The sequence below is a fragment of the Amborella trichopoda genome, chromosome 11, assembly GCF_054954075.1.
Source record: "Amborella trichopoda isolate Santa Cruz 75 chromosome 11, AtrichopodaSantaCruz75HAP2 v2.0, whole genome shotgun sequence".
Lineage (NCBI taxonomy): Eukaryota > Viridiplantae > Streptophyta > Magnoliopsida > Amborellales > Amborellaceae > Amborella > Amborella trichopoda.
The window spans coordinates 451,689-477,237 of NC_142346.1; the positions used below are offsets into that span (position 1 = coordinate 451,689).

Consider the following 25,549-nt stretch of genomic DNA (forward strand, 5'->3'; position numbering starts at 1 on the left):
CACAATTCAAATCTGATTGTCATCTGGAAGAGAATGGATCTGGGCTCAAGTTGAAACTTCAAGTGTTCAGATTCTAACAATATATAAAATAATCTTCCCTTGTTCATTGCGGATAATACTGCCAAACATCTTCCCTTGTTCATTGTGGATAACACTGCCAAACCCTGATGGGAGTGGGTTTCTCCTGGAGTAAACATCAAGATTGAGCTTTAAAATACTTGATGGTCGAGGATTATAGTCCACTGATGATCTTGACCATAGGGAACCTCTAATCATGGTTTACCGCCAGGCGGTCCAAAATCTTGGCTTTCATGTGTTTCTTGATTGAGCTGTTGGGAGCTCTAAGTATCCATATATCAAACTATTTCGTCTTTGGTCATCCACAATGATACCCTTTTAGTTACTATTGTTTCTCTACTTGAATAATGACAAGTGTCTACTTTATTATGAAAAGTATATTTTCTTTTTATGGCTTATTATTAAAAATCTATTACAAATATCTAGTTTCTCATGTTTAAAGTCTTAATATCTCTTTTGCATCATGATTTTATATTTTCTTTTTCTTTTTAATTTTTGCGACTTCTGTTTTTTGTCAATAGATATTAAAGGGAGCTTTTCACTTTGGAGATGTGTCTAAAATTTTTGCTGGATAAATATAAAAGTATCCAATGAGGTCAATGGACAGTTAGTGTCCAATAGTTGTATTGGACATTGAATCATTGTATGTTCTAAAGTTGTCCCGGTGACATAGGTCGTTTTTTTTAATGGTAGATCTTCTCTTGATGTTCCCACTTCTAAATTGTCTGGTGCTGCACATTGTTGTATTCTCCTTATTTTGAATGGCTAAATAGTTGCTTCAACTTGAAAGTGTTTTGACATTGGATACTTCCCTTGGTCGTTGTTCCTTGGGAATTTGTATCCTTTTCCTTTTAGATACATCCAATCCTTATTTCTTACTAATTGGTGACCTCGCACTTCGATTTTCTTAATGACTGCATCAGGAGATGATTAATGTTCTTTTCATTTTCCCAGGTAGGAAATATTGGTGGAAGGGAGTTTGCGGAATCATTGGCACCCGATGTCCAAAAGTTGCTTGTAAGATACTGATTTATCTGCATGATAATATTATTTTTGTTTTTGAAAAGGAAAACATGTGATAGGTGTTTATTTTTCCTGCATCAGATATCCAGTAGCTGCAGACCACTTGTGAGAAAAAAGGCGGCCTTATGTCTGCTACGGCTTTATAGGAAGAACTCTGATGTGGTCAATGTAGATGGATGGTCAGATGTTATTCAAATCATCTGCAGTACCGGTATAACCACAAAAATACTTGAGTTACAGTTTTCTGATTGATTTTATTTTTTATCCTTTCAGGTCTGATCGCATGGCCCAGTTGCTTGATGAACGCGATATTGGTGTCCTGACATCTGTTATGAGCCTTCTTGTGGCTCTAGTTGCAAATAATCACGATGCATATTGGAGCTGCCTGCCAAAATGTGTTAAGATTTTGGAGAGGCTTGCTAGGAGTCAAGATGTTCCACCAGAGTATACGTACTATGGAATCCCTTCTCCCTGGCTTCAGGTTTGTGGACTTCTTTTGTCGTCTTTTGCTATGTCGCTTTCAAAGTTTGAATTTTTAACGATATTACCTGTGATCTAAATTTCTCTTGGTATATATGGTAAAAGGCTATCTTGGTATGTATGGTAAAAGGCTATAATGATGATGATGATGATGATGATGTGTGGTAATTTTATTGATTTTTCCCACTTATATCTTAAAACCTGGGATCATTTTCTGATTTCACTTGGCAGTTCATTATTTCCACTTATATCTTAAAATCTGAGATCGCTTTGTGATTTCAATTTGGCTTTCTTTTTGTAGGTGAAGACAATGAGAGCTCTTCAATACTTTCCAACAATTGAAGACCCAAATACCAGGAGATCTTTGTTTGAGGTTTGACTTATTTTGGTTTGCAATTTAAGAAATTATTTACATGTTTTTCAGTTGTAATAAGCCATAACATTGTGATATTGTAGGTTCTTCAGCGCATTTTGATGGGCACCGATGTCGTTAAAAATGTGAACAAAAATAATGCCTCACATGCCGTCCTTTTTGAGGCCCTTGCATTGGTATGTTATTCATCATGTTTTTCTTCTGTAACCAACATTACCAAACACTTGCTGAATAGTGTGAATGCTACTTTAGTCTTCCCGGGTCCCTGTGGGGATGTATTTGATCTTATTAATGCTTTGCCTAAAGCAATTGCTTCATGATCTAAATGTGTCTCTTGTTTGTTTTTCTTGTAATATCTTTTGATTTTATTCACCAATAAGAAATTGTCATTTCATTTGAATTTTGATGATGTTTTAAGATTGTTCTTGTGGTGGCTATGTTGTGAACATGTTTAGGTTATTATGATATTTTCATATGTGAACATTTGGTGCTTGAGGACTGCAAAGCATGATAATGTAACTGTTTGTTTGAGGACTGCATAGCATGTTAATGTAACTGTTTGTTTTGTGGACCCAAAAATTGATGTGCGGATCTTGTTTTGGGAGTTCAAAGTGACGATACTTACTGTTGTTGTGTTGCCCAGTTCTGTTATCTTTTTAGCGTCCAGAGCATTTCACCTGGCCTTGTTTCATGTAAGACTTAGTCAAGGAGAGAAACTATACTACCTCTTGAAGGAAAATTGCTTCAAGTGAGATACTGAGACAGAATAAAAACTTTCCATGTATCTAATGTAGAATGAGTACAATTCTCAAGGACATTGGTTTAAGGACAAACAAATCTAAATGAGGACAACTTCATTATGTGATGGAGAATGACTGCAATTCCCTTCAACATTACCAAAATGACAAGCAAATACAAGTAATGACCAATATTGTCCATAATGTATCTGATTAATATATTACTGGATGTACCAACAATAAACACATATAATGTACATGCCCTTGCTAAAATTCTTCTCTGAGCTTCTTATAGTATTGATTTTTTTTTTTTATGTTCTGTTAATTTCTTTTTATCTCATTATCTGCATTCTGATGTAAGCTTTTGATGACATTGTGTTGGTAGACAGTGAATTGTGGGTGTAAATACAAATGCTGTCCTTTAAATAAATCATAACATTTCTATTATACTATTGTTTTATTATTTCACACAAAAGGATTAGTAATCAAAGATTAAAAGTTCCTTCGTGCTGATGTTCTTATGGCATGGAGTTGGTCCTATTATAGGTCATGCATCTTGATGCTGAGAAAGAAATGATGTCTCAGTGCGTTGCATTGCTTGGCAAGTTTATAGCTGTTCGTGAGCCAAATATTAGATATCTTGGCCTTGTAAGTATTGGCAGAATGGTGAATCTGTTACCTTTGGCAACTTTAGTAATCTGACATCAACAAATCCCCAAATTTGCAGGAAAACATGACAAGAATGTTGATGGTCACAGATGTGCAGGAGAGCATTAAAAGGCATCAAGCACAGATTATTACATCTTTGAAAGATCCGGACATCAGGTAAGTCTCGATGGACAGCATATGATCTGATACCTGGCATATCTTGCTGTAAATCTTTGTTGCCATTTTTGCTTAGAGCCTCTCATTGTCATCACTTTGGCTGATCTGATTTTGCTTGCAAAAACAATGAACCATAACTTATGGCTCCAAAATATTGGATCCCTTTATGGTTGCATGACATAGTGAGAAAGGATTGCTTCATTGAATGACAATTTTCTTGTAAAGATAAAGAGAGCACTGAATGAGTAAATTCTTAATGTATTAGCATCTGATTAGTTGCATTAGAATTGCAAGTTGTATTTTGATGAATTGCTTTTGTATAAATTGCATTAAATTTTTAGTACACTCATTTCTGTTAAGAAACAATATTCCATCACCATTACACCCATGTTAGCTTGGTAACGTTTTCAGTAGCTAGCTTTTTGCAGTTATGACGCATCTATTGAAACCCACAGTTCTGAGGAATTTATCTTCTCCTTTGTTTGAACCATTTAGTTTCTCTGTGCACCTACGATCTTTGACATGTTTGACTTGGCTATCTGTACAATTACAATATGAGCTTAAAGCAATAGTTGCTATGTCAGAGGTTTCCTAATCAATGTGATCATTTGGTTTCAAATTTTTGTCAACTAGTTTGATTTGACTTGTTGCTCAGAACCTCAGAGCAAAATGGTTGCTGATTCAACCATGAAGAAAATGATTTCAGTAGGTGTGAGATGTTCAAAATCAATAGAAGACATGTTACTGATCTAAGACTGAGATGGTAAACATTTCAAAGTCATTAAGAGAAACCGTTCAAATAATCAAGAAGGATAAGGCTTCACATACTGATTATGTGACTGACTTTTGTGACATCTAAGCTTACTTTTAGCTTTCATAATTGAATTTGCTTCATTCCTACATCACAATTGGGAAAACAGGAACCATTATAGTGACAATAGATGTACTCCGTTGCCCATGGCATTCGTTTTTGTTATAGTCAGGTGCCCTATCTTACCAATGAAAAGCTAAGTGATCGCCCTTTATCTGCCTGATTTTGAAGTTTATTTTCTGGTCTAAAATGTAATGCAGACATTTGTGACTTGAGGCACAATGTGTTTATATTGTAAATTGGTTGTCTCAAGTCGAAGTGTTGAGGGCGGGATTATTCCTAATCATATCATGTTGATAGTGCAGGATAGTGTCTTCATAGTTTGGTCGTTCATGCCACTTGTGTTCCTCTACTTGTAAATTTCCTTCGGAAGACACTTGTAGTACTTTAATGTCTCCCCCTGTCTATATAATTGAATGTCTCTAGTTATGTCATCATCAACAAAGCCTTTTTCCAACTATTTGGGGTCAGCTACATGAATCCTGATACGCCATTATGCTCTATCAAGGGCCATACCACCAGGGAGACTATAAATCTCCATATCTTTTCTCACCATGATCATTTGGGCCTGCCCCTTGTCGTTTTTGAGCCTTCCACTTGAACCAACTCACACTTCCTATTAGGTGCTGTACTGGATCTGCGTTGCACGTGACCATCCCACCTAAGTCTAGTTTCTCTCATCTTATCTCCTATTGGAGCCACACTAAAGTTCTCCCTAATGTATTCATTTAAAATTCTATCTCTTCTTATTTTACCACTCATCCATCTCAATATTCTCATCTCAGCTACACTTATCCTATGGGCATGTTGTTTATTGATTGCTCAACATTCAGCGTCATAAAGCAAAGCTGGTCTCACAACTATCCTTTAGAACTTCTCCTTCAGCTTCATTGGCATGTGATGATCACATAAACTCCAGTTGCACATCTCCACTTTGCCTATGTAGCTCTAATTCTATATGCAATATCTTCCTCAATCTCTTTGTTTTTCTGGATTATTGACCCAAGATATTGAAAGTGCTATCTTTTTAGTATTTCTTGGCCATCAATCTTAACTACTTCATTGTATGTACTCCTATTATTACTAAATTTGCATTCCATATACTCTTAAGTCCGGCTAATTTTAAAACCTTTATTTTTTAGAGCATTCATCCAAAGTTCTAGCTTTCTATTGACGTGGCTTTGTGTCTCATTGATCAAAACTATGTCGCCCGTGAACAACATACAATATGGTACCTCATCTTGTAGGTGCCTAGTTAAGTCGTCCTTAACTAATACAAATAAGTATGGGCTCATCGCTGACCCCTGATGTAGACCTATTGTCTTTGAAAACTCACTCGTTGCTTTACTAGTTGTTTGCATACTAGTTAATGCTCCCTTCTACATATCTCTCACTGTCAATATAATATTTGGAAACTCTTTTGTTTTCCAACACCCACCAAATTAAATCTCGAGGTACTATTTCATTAGTTTTCTCTAGATCAATAATGACCATGTCGAGGTCTTTTTCGTCGCCCTAAACTTCTCAATCAGTTGTCTAAGTAGGAAAATAGCCTTAATTGTTGTCCGCCCTGACACAAAATCGAATTGGCTTTCTGATACACTTGTTTCATGTTGTAGTCGTTGCTTAATCACTTTCTCCCACAACTTCATAATGTAGCTCATAAGTTTGATCCCTCAATAGTTCGCACAATTACGTATGTCTCCATTGTTCTTGTGACTAGGTACCATTTGACATTTTCATTGTTTTCAACACCTTGTTGAATAGCTTGGTCAGCCAGTCAATGCTGATCTCCCCCTGCGTTTCCAAACCTCTATAGGGATACCATTTGGTCCTAAAGCATTTCCTATCTTCATCTTCTTCAAAGCTTCTTTCACTTATATTCTAATCCTATGAATGTATCTATGACCTCTTCCCTCATTTGTGCCAACGGTTCCTTCTACCACTGTGTTCTCATTGTGTTCGTGATTTAGTAATATTAAAAATAAACTCTCCACCATTCGTTGACTTCTTTATCCTTCACCAAGATCCTATGATCCTCACTCTTAATGCATTTAATATGGTTTAGATCCCTACGCTATTTTTCTTTTATTTTTGTTAATTTGAAGACATCATTTTCACCTTTTCTTGTTACCAGTTTACTGTATGGATTATCTGCCTTAAGTTTAGCCTGACTTACTATTTGTTTAGAATTTTTCTTAGCATTTTTATGTTCTTCTAAATTGTGATCATTTCCATTGCATTGTCAAGTTTTATAATATGATCTTTTTTGGCTAATGGCGTTTTGAACCTCATCACTCCACCACTAAGTTTGCTTATCGATTTTTTTTCTCTTTAGTTTCTCCTAAAACTTCTTTTGCCACTTTCTTAATATGGCCAGTCATCTCATTCCACATAACATTGACCTCATGTTCAGAGTTTCATTTTCCTTCTTTAACTGATTTAACACTAATTAAGTCTATTTTCTCATTTTTAAAATTCTACCACCTAGCTCTTGAACACCTATTAATTTCACCCTTTCTCTTCCATCTCTTCATGCAGGCGTCCATAACAACGAGCTTATGCTGTGTAGTCAAGCTCTCTCTTGGGATAACCTTACAGTTTTTACATGATGGTCAATCTACCTTATTAACTAGAAAGCTATTTGGCTTTTATATGATCTACTTTTATATGTTACTAAATGTTCATTTCACTTTTTAAAGTAAGTGTTTGCTATTGCTACGTTGCGGGCCATAACAAAATTTAGAAGAGCCTCATCCATCTCATTTCTTTGACCAAATCCATATCCCCCATGTACCTCGTCATATCCTCTACTATCCTTCCCAACATGATTATTTCAGTCCCCTCCTAAAATGGTTCTCTCTCCATTTGGTATGTCTTGGACTAATCTATCCATGTCCTCTCAGAATTGTCTCTTAATTTTATCTAGTCCTACTTGTGGTGCACAAGCACTAATTACGTTCTTTATCTCTTCTTCTAATACAATTTTAACTAATAGGAGCGTATCACCTACTCTCTTGATGACTTTAACTACTTTTGTCTTTTAAAACTTTGTCTATTATTACTTACACCATTTCTATTATTATCCTTCTTTTATACCAAAGTTTATACCCATCTCTTCCCTTCGCTTTTTTCCTTTTGCACTCAGTTTCTTTTAAACAAACTATGTTAACCCTCATTCGTCTCATTATATTCACCAAGTTTATACTTTTACTTGTAAGTATTTCTACATTACCTCCGCTCGTCCAAAATGTCACGGGAACGCTTGCCTATTTTTATCACAACTAGGCAGTGCTGTGGCGCGTCGCTTCTGGGGAATGCCCTAGCTAACCTTTGCTCATTTATCAATGTACTTGGGTTTCGGTATAGCGTGTCGCTTACGGAGAACACCCTAGCATAAGCCGGTAATGTAGGTTTAGAAATCATGGAAAGTTTTGGCAAAATTTTACGTTGGATGCTTCACAATTCATCTCCTTTTGGCTTGGATTGGGTTAAGGGAAAGTTTAAGGTCCTCGCTCTTCTTAGACCGTTTTCACTCTTCTTAGACCGTTTTTTGAAAACTCCAAGTGATACATATTTATCTAAATTTTTATTTTGCCAAAAAATACACTGGAAGACTTCCCTAAAAACGGCCGAAGTGCCGAAGAGCTTCCCTTATGTAGACAAAACAAAAAGGTCTCTGAAGCAAATCTATTAACAATGCAGTGTGTGAATATGCATGGAAAAAGATTTGTGTGCACCAAGAGCAGATAAAATTTGGACCCCAAATTTTGGAGATAAGCCCTTCTCATACTAGCACCCAAACCCAAAAGACAAGAAAATAATAAATAACAATAACAATAAAATAACATATCTCCAGTCATGACAATTAACGATTAAATGTTTTTGGCTACAACCATGAAATTTCAGCATTAAATGTCATTTGGCTCAATCAGCTGGTGGGCAGCATATTACAAAAACACAATTACCTTGTCCCTAGGGATCTTGGTGACTTTGGACTGTAGACTATCTGTTAGGTAGCATTGTCCGGTAGTACTGTCAGCCACATATGTGCGAATGCTCCTAATACAACCAACCATACCTTGTATTTTTCTACTTTGATCGTCTTTCATAACCTCAATGTTATTGCTGAAACGTCAGGATCCATATAACTGGGGTTGTCATTCAACTGTGAATGGTGTATTTTAGGTGCTGCCTTCATTCTATTGATCAAATTGATCACAACATAGAAAGTTCAAGAGGCATTTCTGCCGATGTTACCTGAACATCAATAGGAGCCAGAGATGCCCGACACAACATCCACAAATTCAGACCTAGCGTGACACTTCAGCACATTTTTTTAAAATAAAAATTACAAAGTTTAAGAGCACTGTATGCTATAAAAAATACAATAAAGTCTTGTGGAGTATATACACTTTATATCTAAAATATATAGTATAACAAAATGAGTGTTTAGATATATTAATAAAAAAAATAAATCAATATATATATGTGTGTGTGTGTATATATATATATATATATATGGAAAAGTCTTAAAAATGCCTATAGGTGATTTTGAGCAGTGTTTCGCCCTGCCACGGACATTGCATGTCCATGGCGGTTTATCAAACAAAATCGCAACGGACGACGCCATATCCGTGGTGGTTCCACGTGTTTTTTTTTACCACCACGGACATGCTAGGTTCGTGGCGATTTTTTAATCCTCACCGTCTGAAAAAACACTGTTCATTTTCGCCTATAGGCATTGCGTAGTGCCTTCGTTATATATATATATATATATATATAGAGAGAGAGAGAGAGAGAGAGAGAGAGAGAGAGAGAGAGAGGAAGATGTAGGGTGAGCCCACTAGCTCATGGAATAGTATAAGCCCAATGTCCAGATTGAATTTGGGCCGTTCTGATGGTCAAGACTGTATATTGGTAATATAATTTTAATATTTTTTATATAAATCCAAATATCATGAAATTTGGTGCATAACCTCTTCTCATCAAGGTGCACCTAATAAAAATATTAAAAAAATAATTCACATAAAATAAATTGACCAAAATATACCGAAGCTTTTGAGGGGTATTTTGATCAATTTAATTTATGCAAATTATTTTTATTATATTTTTATTAGATTCTAATAGTCTTGAAGAATAGACGCTTCAATTTCAAGTAATTTGGATGTGTAGAAAAAAATATTAAAATTCAATTACAAAATACAATTGTGATCATTGGATTGGTCCGAATTCAATCTGGGCCATTGGGCTTACAATGTTCCCCATGGGCTCACAGGAGCTTTTTCCATATATATATATATATATAGGAAAAGGCTTCCCAACTCCTATAGGCAAAAATGAATAGTGATTTCGCTTACTTTCATCACCGACCAAATTTCATCGTGCGGTTACAATTGTACGGTAGTATTTCATTTTTCATTTTTTTCTAGAAATTAGAATGACCTGAAATTTTTAGGGTATGTACATCTTATCGAGGCGCATTTAATAAAAATAAAAAGAAAATTATCCGTTAAAAAAATTGACCAAAATACCTCCGAAACATTTCAAGGGTATTTTGGTCAATTTTTTCATGTAATTTTTTTTTTATATTTTTCAAAGATTCCCTTATTTTTGATGAATACACACTCCAAATTTCAGGTCATTCCGATTTGTAGAAAAAAAAAGGAAAAATAAAACACTACCGGACAATCGTGATCGTGTTATGAACTTTGGACAGTGATGAGGGTCGGCAAAATCACTGTTCATTTTTCCCTATAGGCGTTGCGTAGTGTTCTTTATATATATATATATATATATACGGTCACGATTGTCCGGTAGTGTTTCATTTTCATATTTTTTTTCTACAAATCATGATTGTCTGGTAGTGTTTCATTGTTCATCGCATGGTCACAAAAAATATCAAAAAAATATTTTACATGAATAAATTAATCAAAATACCCCCGAAAAATTTCAGGGGTATTTTGGTCAAAATATTTTTCGCAAATTATTTTGTTTATATTTTTATTAGGTGCGCCTCACTAAGATGTACACGTGCTCCAAATTTCAGATCATTCCAATTTGTAGAAAGAAAATGAAAAATGAAAAATGAAACACTATTGGACAATCGTGACCGTGCGATGAACTTTGGACAGTGATGAGGGTAGGAGAATCACTGTTCACTTTCACCTATAGTAGTTGGGAAGAATTTTCCTATATATATATAGATATATATATAGTGTACCCACGCATGTCGTCACTATTTTTTTGAGACTCGGAGTCTCTCTTAGACGCTCCAAGTTTGTATATTGACAAAGTGTCTTGCATATCAAAATCCTTTTTCTTCCCCCTATGATAGACATGTTGCGTGATGCTACCAATTAGATCAGATCCTCCCTTGGGCCCTTGCCATTGCCCTGTCCTTTTTCCAGGCTGGTTTTATCCGCCCTGTTTGTTAATGGGCCTGGCCCTTCTACAAATATTTGAGACCTGCACTGGGCCTAGTCGTACTCCAAACCCATTCAGACCGAGCCTGGGTTAACAATAGCCTGGCTGAGCCATGCCTATAGGCAGCCCTACATGCTAGGCACATATTTGTTTGAAAATCCTCATCGGAGGGGTGTCTAACTGAACAAACAGGAGATACTTCATCCACAGTAAGTGTCTCGCTAAAATATATTCTTGCTGTAGTGTGGAGTGTGGATGAGTATGAGCTGCTTACTTCATCCAAATGATACATAGCCGAATGTTCAAAATTGTATGGAGGACAGAGCTATGAAATTTGCTTTCCTTCGTTGTAAAAACTGTCCTGAATGTTTAAAATTGTATGGGGCACAGAGCTATGAAATTTGCTGTTTCTGTTATACAATATAGTCAATTTTCACTGAGAAACAAAGAGTTCTACATTTACATGTATGTTTCCCAATCTCTATTTATGCATGAGGGTGACATATATAGTGATTCAGATCTTTTCTATGTGGCATTTATCTTTCGTCCTCGTGCTCCTGTAATCTTGCCTATGCAACGTTTGTGTTTGTAATGTATGCAATTCAATAATCTGTGTTCTTTTGGTGCCTGTTTCTGCAGCATCCGTAGACGGGCACTTGATTTGTTGTATGGCATGTGTGATGTTACCAATGCCAAGGACATAGTCGAGGAGCTATTGCAGGTGCCTTGAAATGCTAAAAAACTGCAGTTTTGTTTTATGTTCTTTTTTGGGGAATAAGCTTGCTCTTTTTCGGGCTATTGTGTTTGTATTTTATGATATTGATTAGCAGGAATTGAATAAACTTTCTTTTTGGTAATTTTTGGAGTGCTATTATTGATTGTTCCTTGCTTCTTACTCAGTATCTCAGCACAGCAGACTTTGTGATGCGCGAGGAGCTGGCTTTAAAAGCTGCAATTCTTGCAGAAAAATTTGCTCCAGATTTGTCATGGTAAGATAGAAGTCTTCCTTTTTCACAGGCTCTATTATTCTAGAGTCTAGACTAGAGATGTTCATGCTGTATTAGCTAGATTTTAGGTGTTGCTTCTGAGACATTGTATTTAGGAAAGCTACTGTATTTTAAGGATGGCCCAACATTGTGGGGACTTGTCTTTGTTCTTTTCTGCGATGGTTGTGTGCATTTGCTCGATTTTCTGATTGAAAATTAGTTTTCTGCCCTTCACTGAAAGCCTTGTATCAAACATCACTATTTTCTATATTTGAGATTGTGTTTTTCATGAAGCTTGATGTTGTTCTTCTCTATTTGTAATGATATTGGTTGATCTAGAATTAAATATCAGTGATTAGGTATCTCATTTCCAAGTCATCTATCAAAATAAGAAAAAAAAAAGAAAAGAAGAGAAAAAGAAGTCTGATGTCCCAAGTTAACAGCGAATCACTGCTCCCAAGTGAGACATTGGGGAAAGTGGTCCTCTCTTTTGAAAGAGAGTAGTTACTTTAGTTACATCAATTTCTGAAAAAACAATACTTCTCCACTCAAGTTTATGCATTGAACAAGAACTATAATCATCTTTACTGTAAAGGGTGAGTTTTATTTTGCTTCTGCTGCACGCATTCTCATTGGGAACCTTGGGTTTTGAGCCTGCATTCTAGCAATTGAGACAAATATTGAGAAGCATTTATTTTTTAATCTGCAATATAATGAGAGAATAACTTCAAAGACATATAAACATATAAACAAGTACATGCATGCATGCATGCATGCACACATACACCCTCATATAAATCTATTTATTCATTTAAGGTAATGGTTTCGGCCTTGATTTGCTCGGGATGAGGCTTAGTAGATATTATTTTAATGAGTCCATAATATGGTTTTCTCTGTAAGTTGATGTGTGCTTGTCCTAGGCAAAATTTCGTTTTTTTGGTTAAGGCGGACAAGCTTGGGCTTCTTTGAGTAGGGTTCCTTTTGATCTGCTAAAGCAACTGAATTTTAAGAGTCAACCATTTTGGAGTTGGAGAGGCCTTTTGAGAAGGAAGAGATGTTGCTTTCCTCCTTCTCCTCCCTCTCCCACCCATCTTGAGAGAGATTACTTACTTGGACTAGTTCATTTCTTGATTTGGTTCTTCGAAGAGTGGTTGGAGGTGGTAAAGAGGGCAACTTTCCCCTCTGGGCCTTTTAGTAGCCCCTGGTGATGGTTTTGCCCAGTATCTTGTTTGTGATGTTGATTTTTGAAGTGGAGCCGAGGAACCCATCAGAAGAGGACTTCAGAAGGTGTGAAGCTTTTGAACAGATATGGCCCTTAGACAAGTCGACTGGGTGAGTCGTGTGTGCAAGATCTTGACCATGATCTTGTCTATTGGTGAATAAAATAATTCCTAAAGTGAGAGGATGAATCTTTTGGTTGTATGGAGGGGTATTTACATGTTCAAGTGCAGAGAACTTTGGATCAGACAGGCAAAAGAGGCACGGGGTGGAAAATGGAGGGTGGTTAACATGTTTTCACCTAAGTTGTCACCTTGTTTCCTCTGGTGTGTTTTTTGACTTGCGTTAGCTTCCATGCCAAATTTAAATAAAAGAGATTAGTATCTCCTCTGTTTCTTATACAGCATGCTTGTGAATACCTATGGCTAAGCTCGTATACATTGCCTAGTTCTTTGGTGTCCTGTAGAATGGAATGATTGTTGTCAGCTCGGCAACTATTTCTTCCTCTGGTGTGTCCCACTAAAATTGATTGAAGTCTTTTTGGGCCTTCAATGTAACATGGTTGTGAATAACTTCTAGATCATAATGCATGGAAAGCTCTGTTTTTTTACTTTTTGGAAGTTCATCTTGTGGCAGATATCTCACTTGTTTTTCTGTTGTAGGTATGTTGATGTGATTCTTCAGCTGATTGATAAGGCAGGTGATTTTGTTAGTGATGACATATGGTACCGGGTGGTCCAGTTTGTCACAAACAATGAAGATTTGCAGGTGTCTGTGCCATGGCATTTACTTCTCGTTCTTATCTAAAACTTTTTTCATGATTTTTTCTGATGAATTTCTTTCATGATTTCCCTCTCGTTCAAAGCTATTTTGATATTTCTCATGAACTAGTCAATATCTATCTTTGCAGCCATATGCAGCAGCAAAAGCTAGAGAGTTCCTTGATAAACCTGCGGTGCATGAGACAATGGTCAAGGTCTGTCATTTCCACCATCATTTCAGACCAGTTTTTAGTTTTTTCCCTTTACCTTGGTAACTTTCCAGTTTGCTCTTTATTTTTTCTTTTTATTGTCTAAGGATGTTTTTAGAACGAGGTTTCAGAACTTAGTAGGAAAAGCAAAACTTCTGTACACATTTGCATAGGAATAAGAACTTTAGTCGCTTTCTAATCAGGGCACCGAAGGGGATAGTAATCAAGAACTGCCTCTGAAGCCCTTCCATCTGAGCAACTAATAAATATTGGATGTGTCTATATGGTTTTCTTTTTCATTATCTCAGTCTTGGCCTCTCTTCCATGTCATCTTGAGTTGAAGCATTTGTGGGCAACCAGTCCACTACTACGATCTTTTTCCCCCAGATGAAGCTCCTTGAGAGGGGACAACCATGTGTGCCCAAATTGTTCTCAGCCTCATGGCTAGCATGTTAGCTAGGATCGTCGCCTACCTGATTAGTGGGGCTTAAAGCTTTTATAGCTCTAACCACTTTCACTTGGAATCGATATGAAGGTATCATTGGAGATTGTCTAGATCTCACCTGCATAGTACTTCTGGAGAGGCTTGAGAATATCCCTATTTTCTATCTTCTACAAAATTCAAGAATGCGCTCATGTATCCAAGTGAGACCTGAGATCCTATTCCTCCCAAGTGTGAAAACCACAGTCATGATCTCCACCTCATTGAATCTACACTCCGACCAGGCTTCCATTACACCGGGAGCACTACCAGATTGGCATCCAGTTCATTCCCTTTATTGAATTATCTTGAGCCTCATTTTTCACTAAGTTTGAGCTCACAGAAATTACGGGAAGTCTTTCATAATATGTTTGATAATTATTTCGCTCATAGATATGCAGGCATAATTTACTGAAATAGCTGGGACAGCAAGAAGTTTCAATTTCATGTTCCATTGACTTGCTGGTTCTTTAAACTGTAAAGCATTATATTCTTATATGTTTTGACTGTGAGTAATTGCATGCAGGTGAGCTCTTATCTTCTGGGAGAGTATAGCCATCTTTTAGCTAGAAGGCCTGGCTTTAGCCCTAAGGAAATTTTTGCTATGATAAATGATAAGCTCCCCACTGTGTCGTAAGTGATACACCCTTTATACTTCCTAAACAATTGTGATCTGCATCTTCCCATTTACTTTCTCTGGAGGGCAAATCTTCTTGTCTAATGTTCTTGTTCTCTTGCAGGACTTCTACGGTCCCTCTTATTCTTTCAACCTATGCTAAGATCTTGATGCACACTCAGCCTCCAGATCCAGAATTGCAGGATCAAATCTGGACAATATTCAACAAGTGAGGATGATGGTTCAATTTGTTTCTAGTATCTGTTGGATGATAATGAACTTTTTTTTCCTTTGCATTTTCATAAATGTCAAATGCAACTGTGCATCTCTGCCAGGTACGAGAGTTTCATTGATGTAGAGATTCAGCAGCGAGCTGTTGAATATTTTGCTCTTAGTCGTAAAGGTGCGGCACTAATGGACATATTAGCTGAAATGCCTAAGTTCCCTGAGCGACAGGTACCCCTTGCTAAGCTACTTTCTGAAATATAACTGTGCAATAGTTTCACTAGGTATTGCGGTTTTTGTTTGATTTACGAAGTACAGGTAACTGTTTATTTTACTGAGAGCATTGACTATATCAATTTTGTTGAAAACAGTCTGCTTTGCTTAAGAGAGCAGAAGATACTGAAGTTGACACTGCTGAGCAAAGTGCTATCAAAATGCGAACCCAACAGCAGACTTCAAATGCCTTGGTTGTAACTGACCAGCCTCCGGCTAACGGACCTCTGTCTGTTGGTCTTGTCAAGATGCCGAGCATGCAGCATGCTAATGTGAGTAAAACATTCTTATTGTTTTTCTGAATACAAACCAGAAGTAATGTTAGTGTCTGGAGCTTCTGATTGACACTAGGAGAATTGCAGGATACTAATTTGGCTGATCAAGAATTGATTCATGCTAATGGAGCCATGGTCCTCATGGATCCTCAACCTGCTCCTGTTGCTGCCCCTCCTTCTGCTGACCTCCTTGGTGATCTTCTTAGTCCACTTGCTATTGAAGGCCCTACTGCTGCTAGTGTTTCAAGTGAGCAAAATCTGATGCCGGGATTGGAGTCTGGTCCCGATGCTGTGGGTGCTTTAGCCCTGACAACTGTTGAGGAACAGTCAAATTCAGTGCAGGTATGATTTTATTGAGATTGAATATTTTCTACCATGCTAGTCATGTTTCCAAACTCGCATTTGGCGAGTCAAAAACTCAAAATGGTAAATTCATACCATATTGGATTCTGAGTTGTAACTTGAAAATTTACTTCCCATCTTTTCTTAAATACATGATTCTTTACCTTTCTGATGAAACTCGAATTCAATTAATTAGTTTCTTTATATATGATCTCTTCTGGTTCAGATAAATTGTTAAATGCCTTTCGAGAGGAAATTCACTAGACTTGGTTCCCTTCCCCACTAAGCCTTGTTGAAAGAACATTATGATATATTGGTGAAATTCCATTCGCATATTTTCAAAAAAAAAGAGTCTCAATTGCACTATCCATTCTGTTTGTTGCGTTTATCATTTCAATCTTTCACCATGGCTTTATCTTTATTCCAGATGAACTAGCTGCAATGCCCTAATTATCCTGGGATGTTTTTCCTGTTGATGGCTGTGAGGCCTATAACAGGGTTCAAGAGAACTTCAATAAAAACTGATGTTCTTAGGCTCTTGATGGATGTCAATTCTATTTCTTCTGCTTCTTCTTCAAGTTGTTCTTCAATTCAAAATGGCTTGGATTAGCTGATAAACGTTGGATTTCATGGGTTGACGTCATCTGTTATCTTTAGTGTTTTGTATGATCTGATTTCTTGTTCGATTTGAATGGTAAGTTGAGAATCTAGATTTGAAACTCGAGATCATAGGTTATAGTAACAGGCATCTATAATCGATGGGTTCTGTTGAGCTTTCTTTTATAACTTCTGTGGATTATGTTTTGTTTGTTCTCCTATGGTAGAACTTTTCCATCTTGCATTGATAAATTATGTATCAATGCAATATAGGGTTGACTTCTTATGAACTCCCAGACCTGGTGCATTGTGGTCCTTCGAGAAAAATACGGGTGGTCTTATTACTGAAAGTATGATGGATTTTTTTTTTTTTGAAAATGTTAACGTTTGTATTGCTGAGAAAGGGAAGTACAAAGTTTTGTAGCTCCTGGTGAACCGACTAGACGGGACCCCCTGTTAAAAAGGGAGAAAAACCCCTGTACAATAAAAGACTTTCCCCTCCAATAAAAGATATACAAAAAAAGAGATAAGGAAAGGGCTTATAAAAATGCCCCCCTTCTGTCGTACACAGAGTATGAGAACAAAATGGCCCACAAAATTACAAGGGGTGCACTGGTCCAAAGCAAACAAGGAAGTGGAGCCAGTGTGGGCTGCCTTGCCCTGTCTTCTAGCACCCTCCTTCGCCAGCCGGTCCATGAAGTCGTTGGACATCCTCCAGGTATGCTGCCATGAGACGTCCATAGCCCTGCAGATTTGTTGAACTTTGTCAAACACTTGCAACAAGCACCAAGGAGGATCACAAGTCCTACTGGCCCAAGAGATGACATTCTTGGAATCACCCTCCACAATCAAGCTTGAGCCCCAGGATGAGTTGCATTTTTTGAGGTCAATGAGGAGGGCTGAGGCTTCCGCAAAGTTAGAGTCTCTGAAGCCGAGGTATTCGGAGAAATTGAGGAGGATATTGCCTTCAAAGTCTCGGAAAACATCCCCAGCCCCTGCTGGGCCGGGGTTCCCCAAGGAGCACCCATCAAAATTAAGTTTGATGCTACCTTGGCTCTGTGGTAACCAGAGACTTGGCCTAGCTGCCCGTGGTGGTTGGTGAAGAAGGATATTTCCCCAATGGGAAAGGAAGAAGGAACCAGGACTACCGGCAAAGAACTTCAAGTTGGATGCCCAAAAGGTCACCAGGGTGATAACCTTTTGAAAGATGGTCGAAACTGAAAGCTTTGTTCCTCGAAAAATTATGGAGTTTCTTTCCAACCAAAGTAGCCAAATGGTAGCAACTAAGGTTGCTTTCCACAGGATTCTACCAGCCTTTGGCCAGCTTGCTTCAAGGTTGGAGGACAGGAGGGCTGGTACCGAGGGTGGGGTAACCCTTGTATGCCAAAGAGTTGTAAGACCTTCCCCCATAGGTCTGATGAGAATGCACAAAGCAAGAGCAGATGGGGATTTGTTTGCTCCTCGCATTCACACAAGACACACCTATTCGGAATGGGCAGTCCTCTTCTTTGAAGTTGGTCAACTGTGAGGGCTTTACTAGAGAAGGCGAGCCAGTTGAAGGCCTGAACTTTGGGTGGTGCAATAGTGGACCAAATTCTAGAAAAGTTTTCGGAAGGGGGGGGATGGGAGGTGAGGTTTTTGTAGAATGAAGCCACTGAGAAATTACCCGGGGGGTTTAAGGTCCAAATTATATTATCATTTCCTTGTGAAGAGAAATAGAGAGGGTGCAGAGAGCTCCGAAGTCGCTGGAAATCATTATCATTGTCCATGAGAATGGCCATTTCTTGGCTGCATATCTTCAAGGAATCCATGTGTGTATATTTGTTGTGGGTTTTGGTCTTGTGTTAGCTTGGCAGCCAATATCATAGTCCATGAGAATGGCCATTTCTTGGCTGCATATCTTCAATGTATCCATGTGAGTAGATTTGTTGTGGGTTTCGGTCTTGTGTTAGCGAAAGTCAATGCCAAAAGTGTGGATTTCTCTATCAGTGCCTTTCCTTTAGGTGGTTTTGTGGGTTTTATTGACAACGATTCCGAGAGTGATATCCTAGTTGATGATGAGAATTTGTTAAAGAATAGACCAATTATCGATAGGGTACTAGTTATATCAGAATTTGTTGATGACTCCGAGAGTGATATCCTAGTTGATGATGAGAATTTGTTAAAGAATAGACCAATTATCGATAGGGTACTAGTTATATCAGAATTTGCTGAAGGATTATGCTCTTGGGATATAATTCTCAGTGTAAATGGTAATTCTTTGTCCAAATCCACTTTCTCTGTTTTTGAAGTTGTTGATATGATAAGGAAAAGCCCTGGTAGGAGCGTCGCGATAAAGGTAGATAGAGAAAATGAGATTTTGGAAATTGGGGTCATCCTAGATTTTAATTGCTCGACCTCATTAGGCTCCTTCTAAAGGAAGGATTCCAGACTCTGTGGCCTCCCAGGCTGCAAAGCTCTTGTGCTACAGAAGACTCTTGGTTTCGGGCCAGAGCGAAGACAGTAGGGAAGGCCTCACGGAGGGGAGAAGTCCCTAACCATGGATCAAGCCAAAATTTAACTCTCGTCCCTTCCCTTGGGTGGAACCTAGTATGTTTCTTAAAAGAAGACAGGACATTCAAGAGTGACTTCCATGCCCCTGAGGTATTATGGGCTTAAACTCCATCAAGGAGCCATTTCTGAGGTGGGGTCTTGTATTTTGTGTTTTAAGACCTGCGCCCAAAGGGCATTCGGCTGAGTGGCTAAGCGCCACCCCCATTTCCCAAGTAACTCTGCATATACTTGCGCGGTACCTTCATCTCAAGACCTCCTTGCTCTTTTGGTTGGCAAACCTTATTCTAGGTCACCAGGTGGTTTCTCTTCTTGTCTTCCTGCCCAGACCAAAGGAAATTTATCATGAGTTGGCTCAAGCGGTTAGCCACCTGAGCAGGCATATGGTAAAGGGACATGAGGTAGATTGGGGAGTTCGCTAAGGTGGCTTTTATCAAGGTGGTTCTTCCTGCAAAGGAAAGGTATCTACCCTTCCACCCGGCCAATCTACGATCGACCTTATCCAACACAGGGGACGACCAAAGCTGCTTTCTAGGTTTACCGACACCCAAGGGAAGGCCCAGGTAGGTAGTAGGCAAGTTTTGTGCTTTACAATCCCAATCTGAAATGAGATCCCCAATCTGGTCAAGTGATAAAGCTCCCCCAACATGCAGGATTTTTCCATGTTTATCTTGAAACCAGTAGCAGATTGGAAATAGGTAAGAAAAATCTAAGGTTTTTTACTTCACTAGCTGTATCATTCAGGAAGACTAAAGTGTCGTCCGTGTACTGTAAGTGAGTGATCGTTGGCCCTTGTTTGCTAGATTCGAAACCTGTGATAAGGCCATCTTGGTAGACGCGAGCAAAAGATCGGCTAAAAACTTCAGCCGCTATATCAAAGAGGAAAGGGGAGAGGGGATCTCCTTGCCTGAGACCCCTAGATGAGGGGAAGTAGCCAACAGGCGCTCCATTAATGAGGATGGAAAAGTGAGGGTTCAAGTAACAATATCCAATTCCTCTATCTCTCCCCAAAAGCCATTCTGGCCATAGTCGCTTCCAAAACTGACCAGTCCACATGGTTGTATGCCTTCTCCTAGTCAATTTTAAAGATTAGGCCTGGTAGTTTTGATATGTGTCTAGAATGAACACATTCATGGGCCACCAAAGCCCCATAAAAAATTTGTCGACCTTTGACAAAGGCAGATTGAGAGTGAGAAATGATAGAAGACAAAACAAGTTGCAGCCTGGATGCTAAAACCTTTGCCAGGATCTTGTAGGAGGAGTTTAGGAGGTTGATAGGCCGAAAGTCTTTAATTTCCTCAACTCCTTTTTTGGGCATTAAGGAAAGGAAAGTGGCATTCATGGCTTTATTTAGGATGCCCCTATGGAAGAATTCCTCGAAGAATTTGATAAAGTCCTGACTGACTACGCCCCAATACTCCTTAAAGAGAGCAATCGGGAAACCATCAGGCCTAGGGGCCTTGTCACTTGCTAGCGCTTTGACCGCGTTAAGAATCTCAAGTTCAGAAAAAGGTCGCTGTAGCCAGGCTGCTTGGTCATCATTGAGAGAAAGGAAGTCTAGAGTCGACAAACTGGGTTTGGGTTCAGAGGGAGCAGAGTATAAGTTCTGAAAGAAGTGAAGGATGGCTTGTTCAATATCATCCGCATGGGTAAGGTAAGAATTGCTGACTTTTATCATCGAGATAGCGTTATCTCTACGCCGACAGTTTGCTATTCGGTGAAAAAAGCTAGTGTTATGATCCACTGCTTTCAACCATGTAACCTTAGACCTCTGAAACCAGAAGATTTCTTCTTTTTTTAGGGTTGCGAGGTACTCCATCTTAGTCTTAGACCCAAGCTCAAGTTCAGAAACGTCTAAGGGTCTGGTCTCTTCAATATTGTCAAGGGTCTTGATGTTCTCCAATAAAGAGGACTTAATTTGCCCAAAATTCTCAAGGATGGTTTTGCTTCAGGATTTGAGAGCACCTTTGAGAAGCTGAATTTTCCTTTGAAGGACAAATTCCACTCTCCCCGAGACCAGAGAATCAAAGGAAGTCCATCAGGATTTAACAAGAGCTGGGAGGTCCTTCTCAAGAAGCCAGTGAAGTTCGAAACGGAAGGGTCGAGGGCTTTTGTGGCGAGAATGATGGGATAGTGGTCCGAAGTAGGTTTGGGAAGGGCCAAAGATTGCAAAGTAGGGAAAAATTCCTCCCAGTTAGCAGAGATCAAGAACCTATCAAGTTTAGAGAGAGTGGGGTTAGAGCTATTGCTGGACCAAGTGTAATTGCAGCCTTGGAGAGGGATATCAATCATCTGATTTCGGTTAATAAAGTCTGAGAAATCCCTCATTTCTTGGGTGATAGAAGACGAGGAGTTCCTCTCCTGAGACAAGCGGACAACATTAAAATCTCCCCCCACACACCAAATGGGATGTTGAAGGGAGGCTATGTGATCAACTCAGTCCCCAATCTTTGTCTGGAGCTGTTAGAATTGGGGCCATAAATAGTCAAAAATTTCCAAGGGGTTCCATCTGAAATATTTATGAGAGTAGGAGGGTAAATGAGAATTCTCCTACTAAATGAGACAGGAGGGAAAGATTTGATGGGTCCCAAATCACCCAAATACCTCAAGAGGCTCCATCAGACGGTTGAGAGACCCACTGGCAAGGTCTCCTTCCCCAGACCTGACAAACAAGCTTAAGGGCAGGCAGGTTCAGGTTATTTGGTTTCAAGAAGGGCTAGGATAGTTGGTGAGTGTTTAAGGGTAAAGGCTTTGCGTCTTTCTTAGAGTCCTGACCGAGACCTTTAGTATTCCAAATGAGCAGCTTCATTTGGGAGCGATAAAAGCTGAGGAGGAGGAAAGTCTGGAGGACCTCCTCGGGTGACCAAGGATTGAAGGGGAAGGGCTGAAATCAACAACTTTTCTTGGGAAGGGGAAGGAAAAGAAAAGGTTGCAAATCTCTCTTTAACCTTTGGTTCTTACCTGCAGTCTGTTGTTTGCGCCAGCCGTGATGAATCTGTGAGCAGGTCCTTCAGGTCCATTGTGCTCAAAGCCCATGATCCTATACATTGTTCTCATCCTGTATTCATCTGAAATAGACCCGACATTTGGATTATCTTGTACGTCCTCTGCACCTGGGGGCTGAGATTCACCGAGCATCTCATCAGAAGAGGCAAGGCTCTGTTCCACAAGGTAAAGGTCGGAGGGTAGGGTTGGGAGAGAAGGGGGGCTAGGGCTAGTACTAACGGAAGGAGAAAAGGCAGGCAATGGTTCAGAGACGGGGGGCGAAGGTGCTAAGAAACTCTAGACAAAGACTGTGGACTAAGAAGCAATGAGGGATAGTTTCAGTGAGGGACAACCTAGAAAAACAGGTCGATTCACAAAGAAAAATCGAAAATAACCAAAAAGGCAAAAAATCTTGTAGTAGTTAGGCATTGTTGTTGCTTCTTTAGCTAGGGAGTCAGCTTCCTGGTTTTCGTCCCTCCATGTATGACAACGGATGTATTCTTGCAAAGGTAGTCAATCTCGTTAAACAAGTGTGCCTCGAACCAAGGAGGAGGGGAGGAAGAAAGACTTTGAGCCCAAGAGATTGTATTCTTGGAGCCTCCCACCACGATGAGAGAATGCAGGTGGAGGGGTTGGATGAGTTTAATGCTTTCCAAGAGTGTTAACACTTAAGCCTCCATAGAGTTGGCGTTACCGATATGTTTGGAGACAGTTGCCAGAGTATTACCGAGGTGGTCTCTGAGGATGGCTCCTATGCCTGACGGGCCGGGATTTCCAAGAGAACAGCTGTCGAAATTGAGCTTAAGCTGTCCCAGGGGTGGAGATTTCCATCTAGAGGCTTTCGGCAGATGCGTGCAATGGAATTGAAGAACACTCCTCCAATCTTGGCTAAAAACCGAGATTGGTCGTCCAGAAGATTGTCGTGGACTTGAGCTTGTTAAAAACTTTGGGCCAAGGTGAAAATTCCCCCCGAAAAATTCTGTTGTTGCGCCCGATCCAAAGTGTCCACAGGGTAGCAGCCATCATTGTTTTCCAAAAAAGGATCCCTACCTTATGCCAAGGGAAAGGTCGGATGGAAGAAAGAATGGATATCACCTCTGTCGGTAACACCCATTGCACGTTGAAGAGTTTTAGAATTGCCCCCCAAAGATTTAAGGCAAAGGGGAAGTGGTTATTAGTCTCTTCTGCTGCAAGACACATGACACCAATTAGGAATCAGAATTCCTCTTCTTTGCAATTGATCTACTAGAGTTCTCTCTGGGAGAGAGCCAACCACATGAAGATCTTGATTTTAGACGGGGCAAAAGATGCCCAAGCTTGAGCAGTGACAGCGGCAGGAGCTAGAGGGAAGGTTGGGGGAAGTGAGAAGCTGCGGAAGAACGAGGAAACTGAGGGGGTCCCTGTTGGTGACTGAGACCAAATAATACGATCAGGACACGAAGGTGCTAAGAAGCAAGCCTGAAGTTCTGTCGCTAAGGTGGCAAAATTTTCAATTTCTTGGTCGGTTAGAACCCTTCTGAAAACTGGGATCAAAGGGACCTGGCCGAGAGCATTTCATTAGCTACCATTGCCCCTTGATCTCTAGCTAGAGAGAAGAGATAGGGGAATTTGTGCCTTAGAGGGGTGTGACCTAGCCACTGGTTGAGCCAAAAGAAAATGTGATTTCCCAACCTCGGAATGTCCATAGGAATGACCTATAGAACTGCCACTTTCTGGAGCCTCATAGAACTACCTATAGAGCCTTATCCCAACTATTTGATATCAGCTCAAATAGGAATGACCTATAGACCTATAGGAATGACCTATAGAACTGCCTCATTCCGGTCTACCAAATGTCCATCTTCCACATGCTCGTAGTGGTTAGTTTTAGAATTGAACAGTTACTGAGAAGGTTCTTCTGGTCAGGAGATGACTCCAACAACAAATTCCATTTGATTGCTTGGGAAAAAATTTGCCAGACCAGAACAAGGGGAGGTCTAGGAATTAAGAACCTTAGACCCAAAATCTTACCCTCCTAGGTAAATGGTGTTGGCATCTGTCGACCTTAAGTAACCAGGTGTGGTCGGCTCAAACACTTTGATATCATCATCATCATCCGAGCCTTATCCCAACTATTTGATATCGGCAATACGAATCATGTCTGCTATTCCGCTCTATCAAGGGCCATACGCTCAGTCAGATAATAAGTCATTTCTTTTTTCACTATTTCCATCCATGTCTCTTTATTCCTTCCCCTTGCCCTTTTAGAGCCCTTCCACTTGAACCAAATCACCTCTACTAACTGGTACTTTTCTAAGTCGATATTGCACATGACCAGACTACCTAAGTCTACTCTCCATCTCCCTCATTTTATTGATTTTTATTGGAGTTACCCCTAAGTTCCCTCGAATGCATTCATTTCGAATTTTATCCTTCATTGTCTTGCCACTCATCCATCTCAACATCCTCATCTCCGCTACACTCATTCTATGGATAAGTCGTTTCTTGACAACTGAACATTTCGTCCCATAAAGCATGGTTGGTCTTCCCCTTCAATTTCATTGGTATGTAACTATGATATAATACTCCAGAAGCGCTCCTCACATGCTTTGCTTAGCCCCCCCCCTCCCCCATTTTTTGGATTTTTTGTAAGCTTTATGTAAAACTTTACTTAGGGCGGTCTTATAAGCCCTTTTTGTACATGATACATTCTAGTTCATCCCCTAGGGGGTGAACTTGGCCCTCTCTCTCTTGTACACTCCTCTCTCAGTAATACAATGTTAACCTTCATCAAAAAAAATAGTACTCCAAAAGTGTATATCTACTTTGTCCATCCGGTTCTAATTCTATGAGCAACATCTTCCTCAATCTCTCATGTCTTCATGGATTATCGACCCAAAATATTGAAAATAATATCTTTGAGGTACTTCTTGGTCATCAGTCTTAACTGGTTCCTTGTTTCTCTCCTATTATTACTAAATAACATCTTTAGTGTTATTTATCAAATACAATATGGTGGTGATGACTCCGGCTGGCTGTCCAAAGGTTTACATAATGCTAGGTTCCTGCAAGAGCATTCTATCACTCACCTGCCTTTTTCTACCAGGGTCCAAATATTGGCAAAAACCGGGAATCACATTCGACTTTGGAAAGACTGGTGGCATGGAGAGAGGCTTTTGGAGGTTCAATTTCCAAACCTATTCAGGGTGACAACTGACCAGGAATACATAGTTTCTGAT

At 39.3% G+C, this 25,549-nt stretch overlaps 1 protein-coding gene across 1 annotated transcript in view; it reads left to right on the forward strand.

Annotated features, from left to right (window-relative positions):
* The window catches only part of LOC18441470 (AP-2 complex subunit alpha-1), a 41,708-nt gene that overhangs the window by 11,541 nt on the left and 4,618 nt on the right, over positions 1–25,549 (forward strand). The window contains exons 4-19 of the mRNA XM_006851700.4: positions 1,033–1,095; positions 1,183–1,280; positions 1,375–1,582; positions 1,883–1,954; positions 2,038–2,130; positions 3,238–3,339; positions 3,419–3,516; positions 11,453–11,534; positions 11,714–11,802; positions 13,680–13,785; positions 13,928–13,993; positions 14,995–15,101; positions 15,209–15,313; positions 15,420–15,540; positions 15,681–15,854; positions 15,945–16,199. Coding sequence (XP_006851762.1) covers positions 1,033–1,095; positions 1,183–1,280; positions 1,375–1,582; positions 1,883–1,954; positions 2,038–2,130; positions 3,238–3,339; positions 3,419–3,516; positions 11,453–11,534; positions 11,714–11,802; positions 13,680–13,785; positions 13,928–13,993; positions 14,995–15,101; positions 15,209–15,313; positions 15,420–15,540; positions 15,681–15,854; positions 15,945–16,199 — 1,839 coding nt within the window. The remainder of the gene's footprint in view (positions 1–1,032; positions 1,096–1,182; positions 1,281–1,374; positions 1,583–1,882; positions 1,955–2,037; positions 2,131–3,237; positions 3,340–3,418; positions 3,517–11,452; positions 11,535–11,713; positions 11,803–13,679; positions 13,786–13,927; positions 13,994–14,994; positions 15,102–15,208; positions 15,314–15,419; positions 15,541–15,680; positions 15,855–15,944; positions 16,200–25,549) is intronic.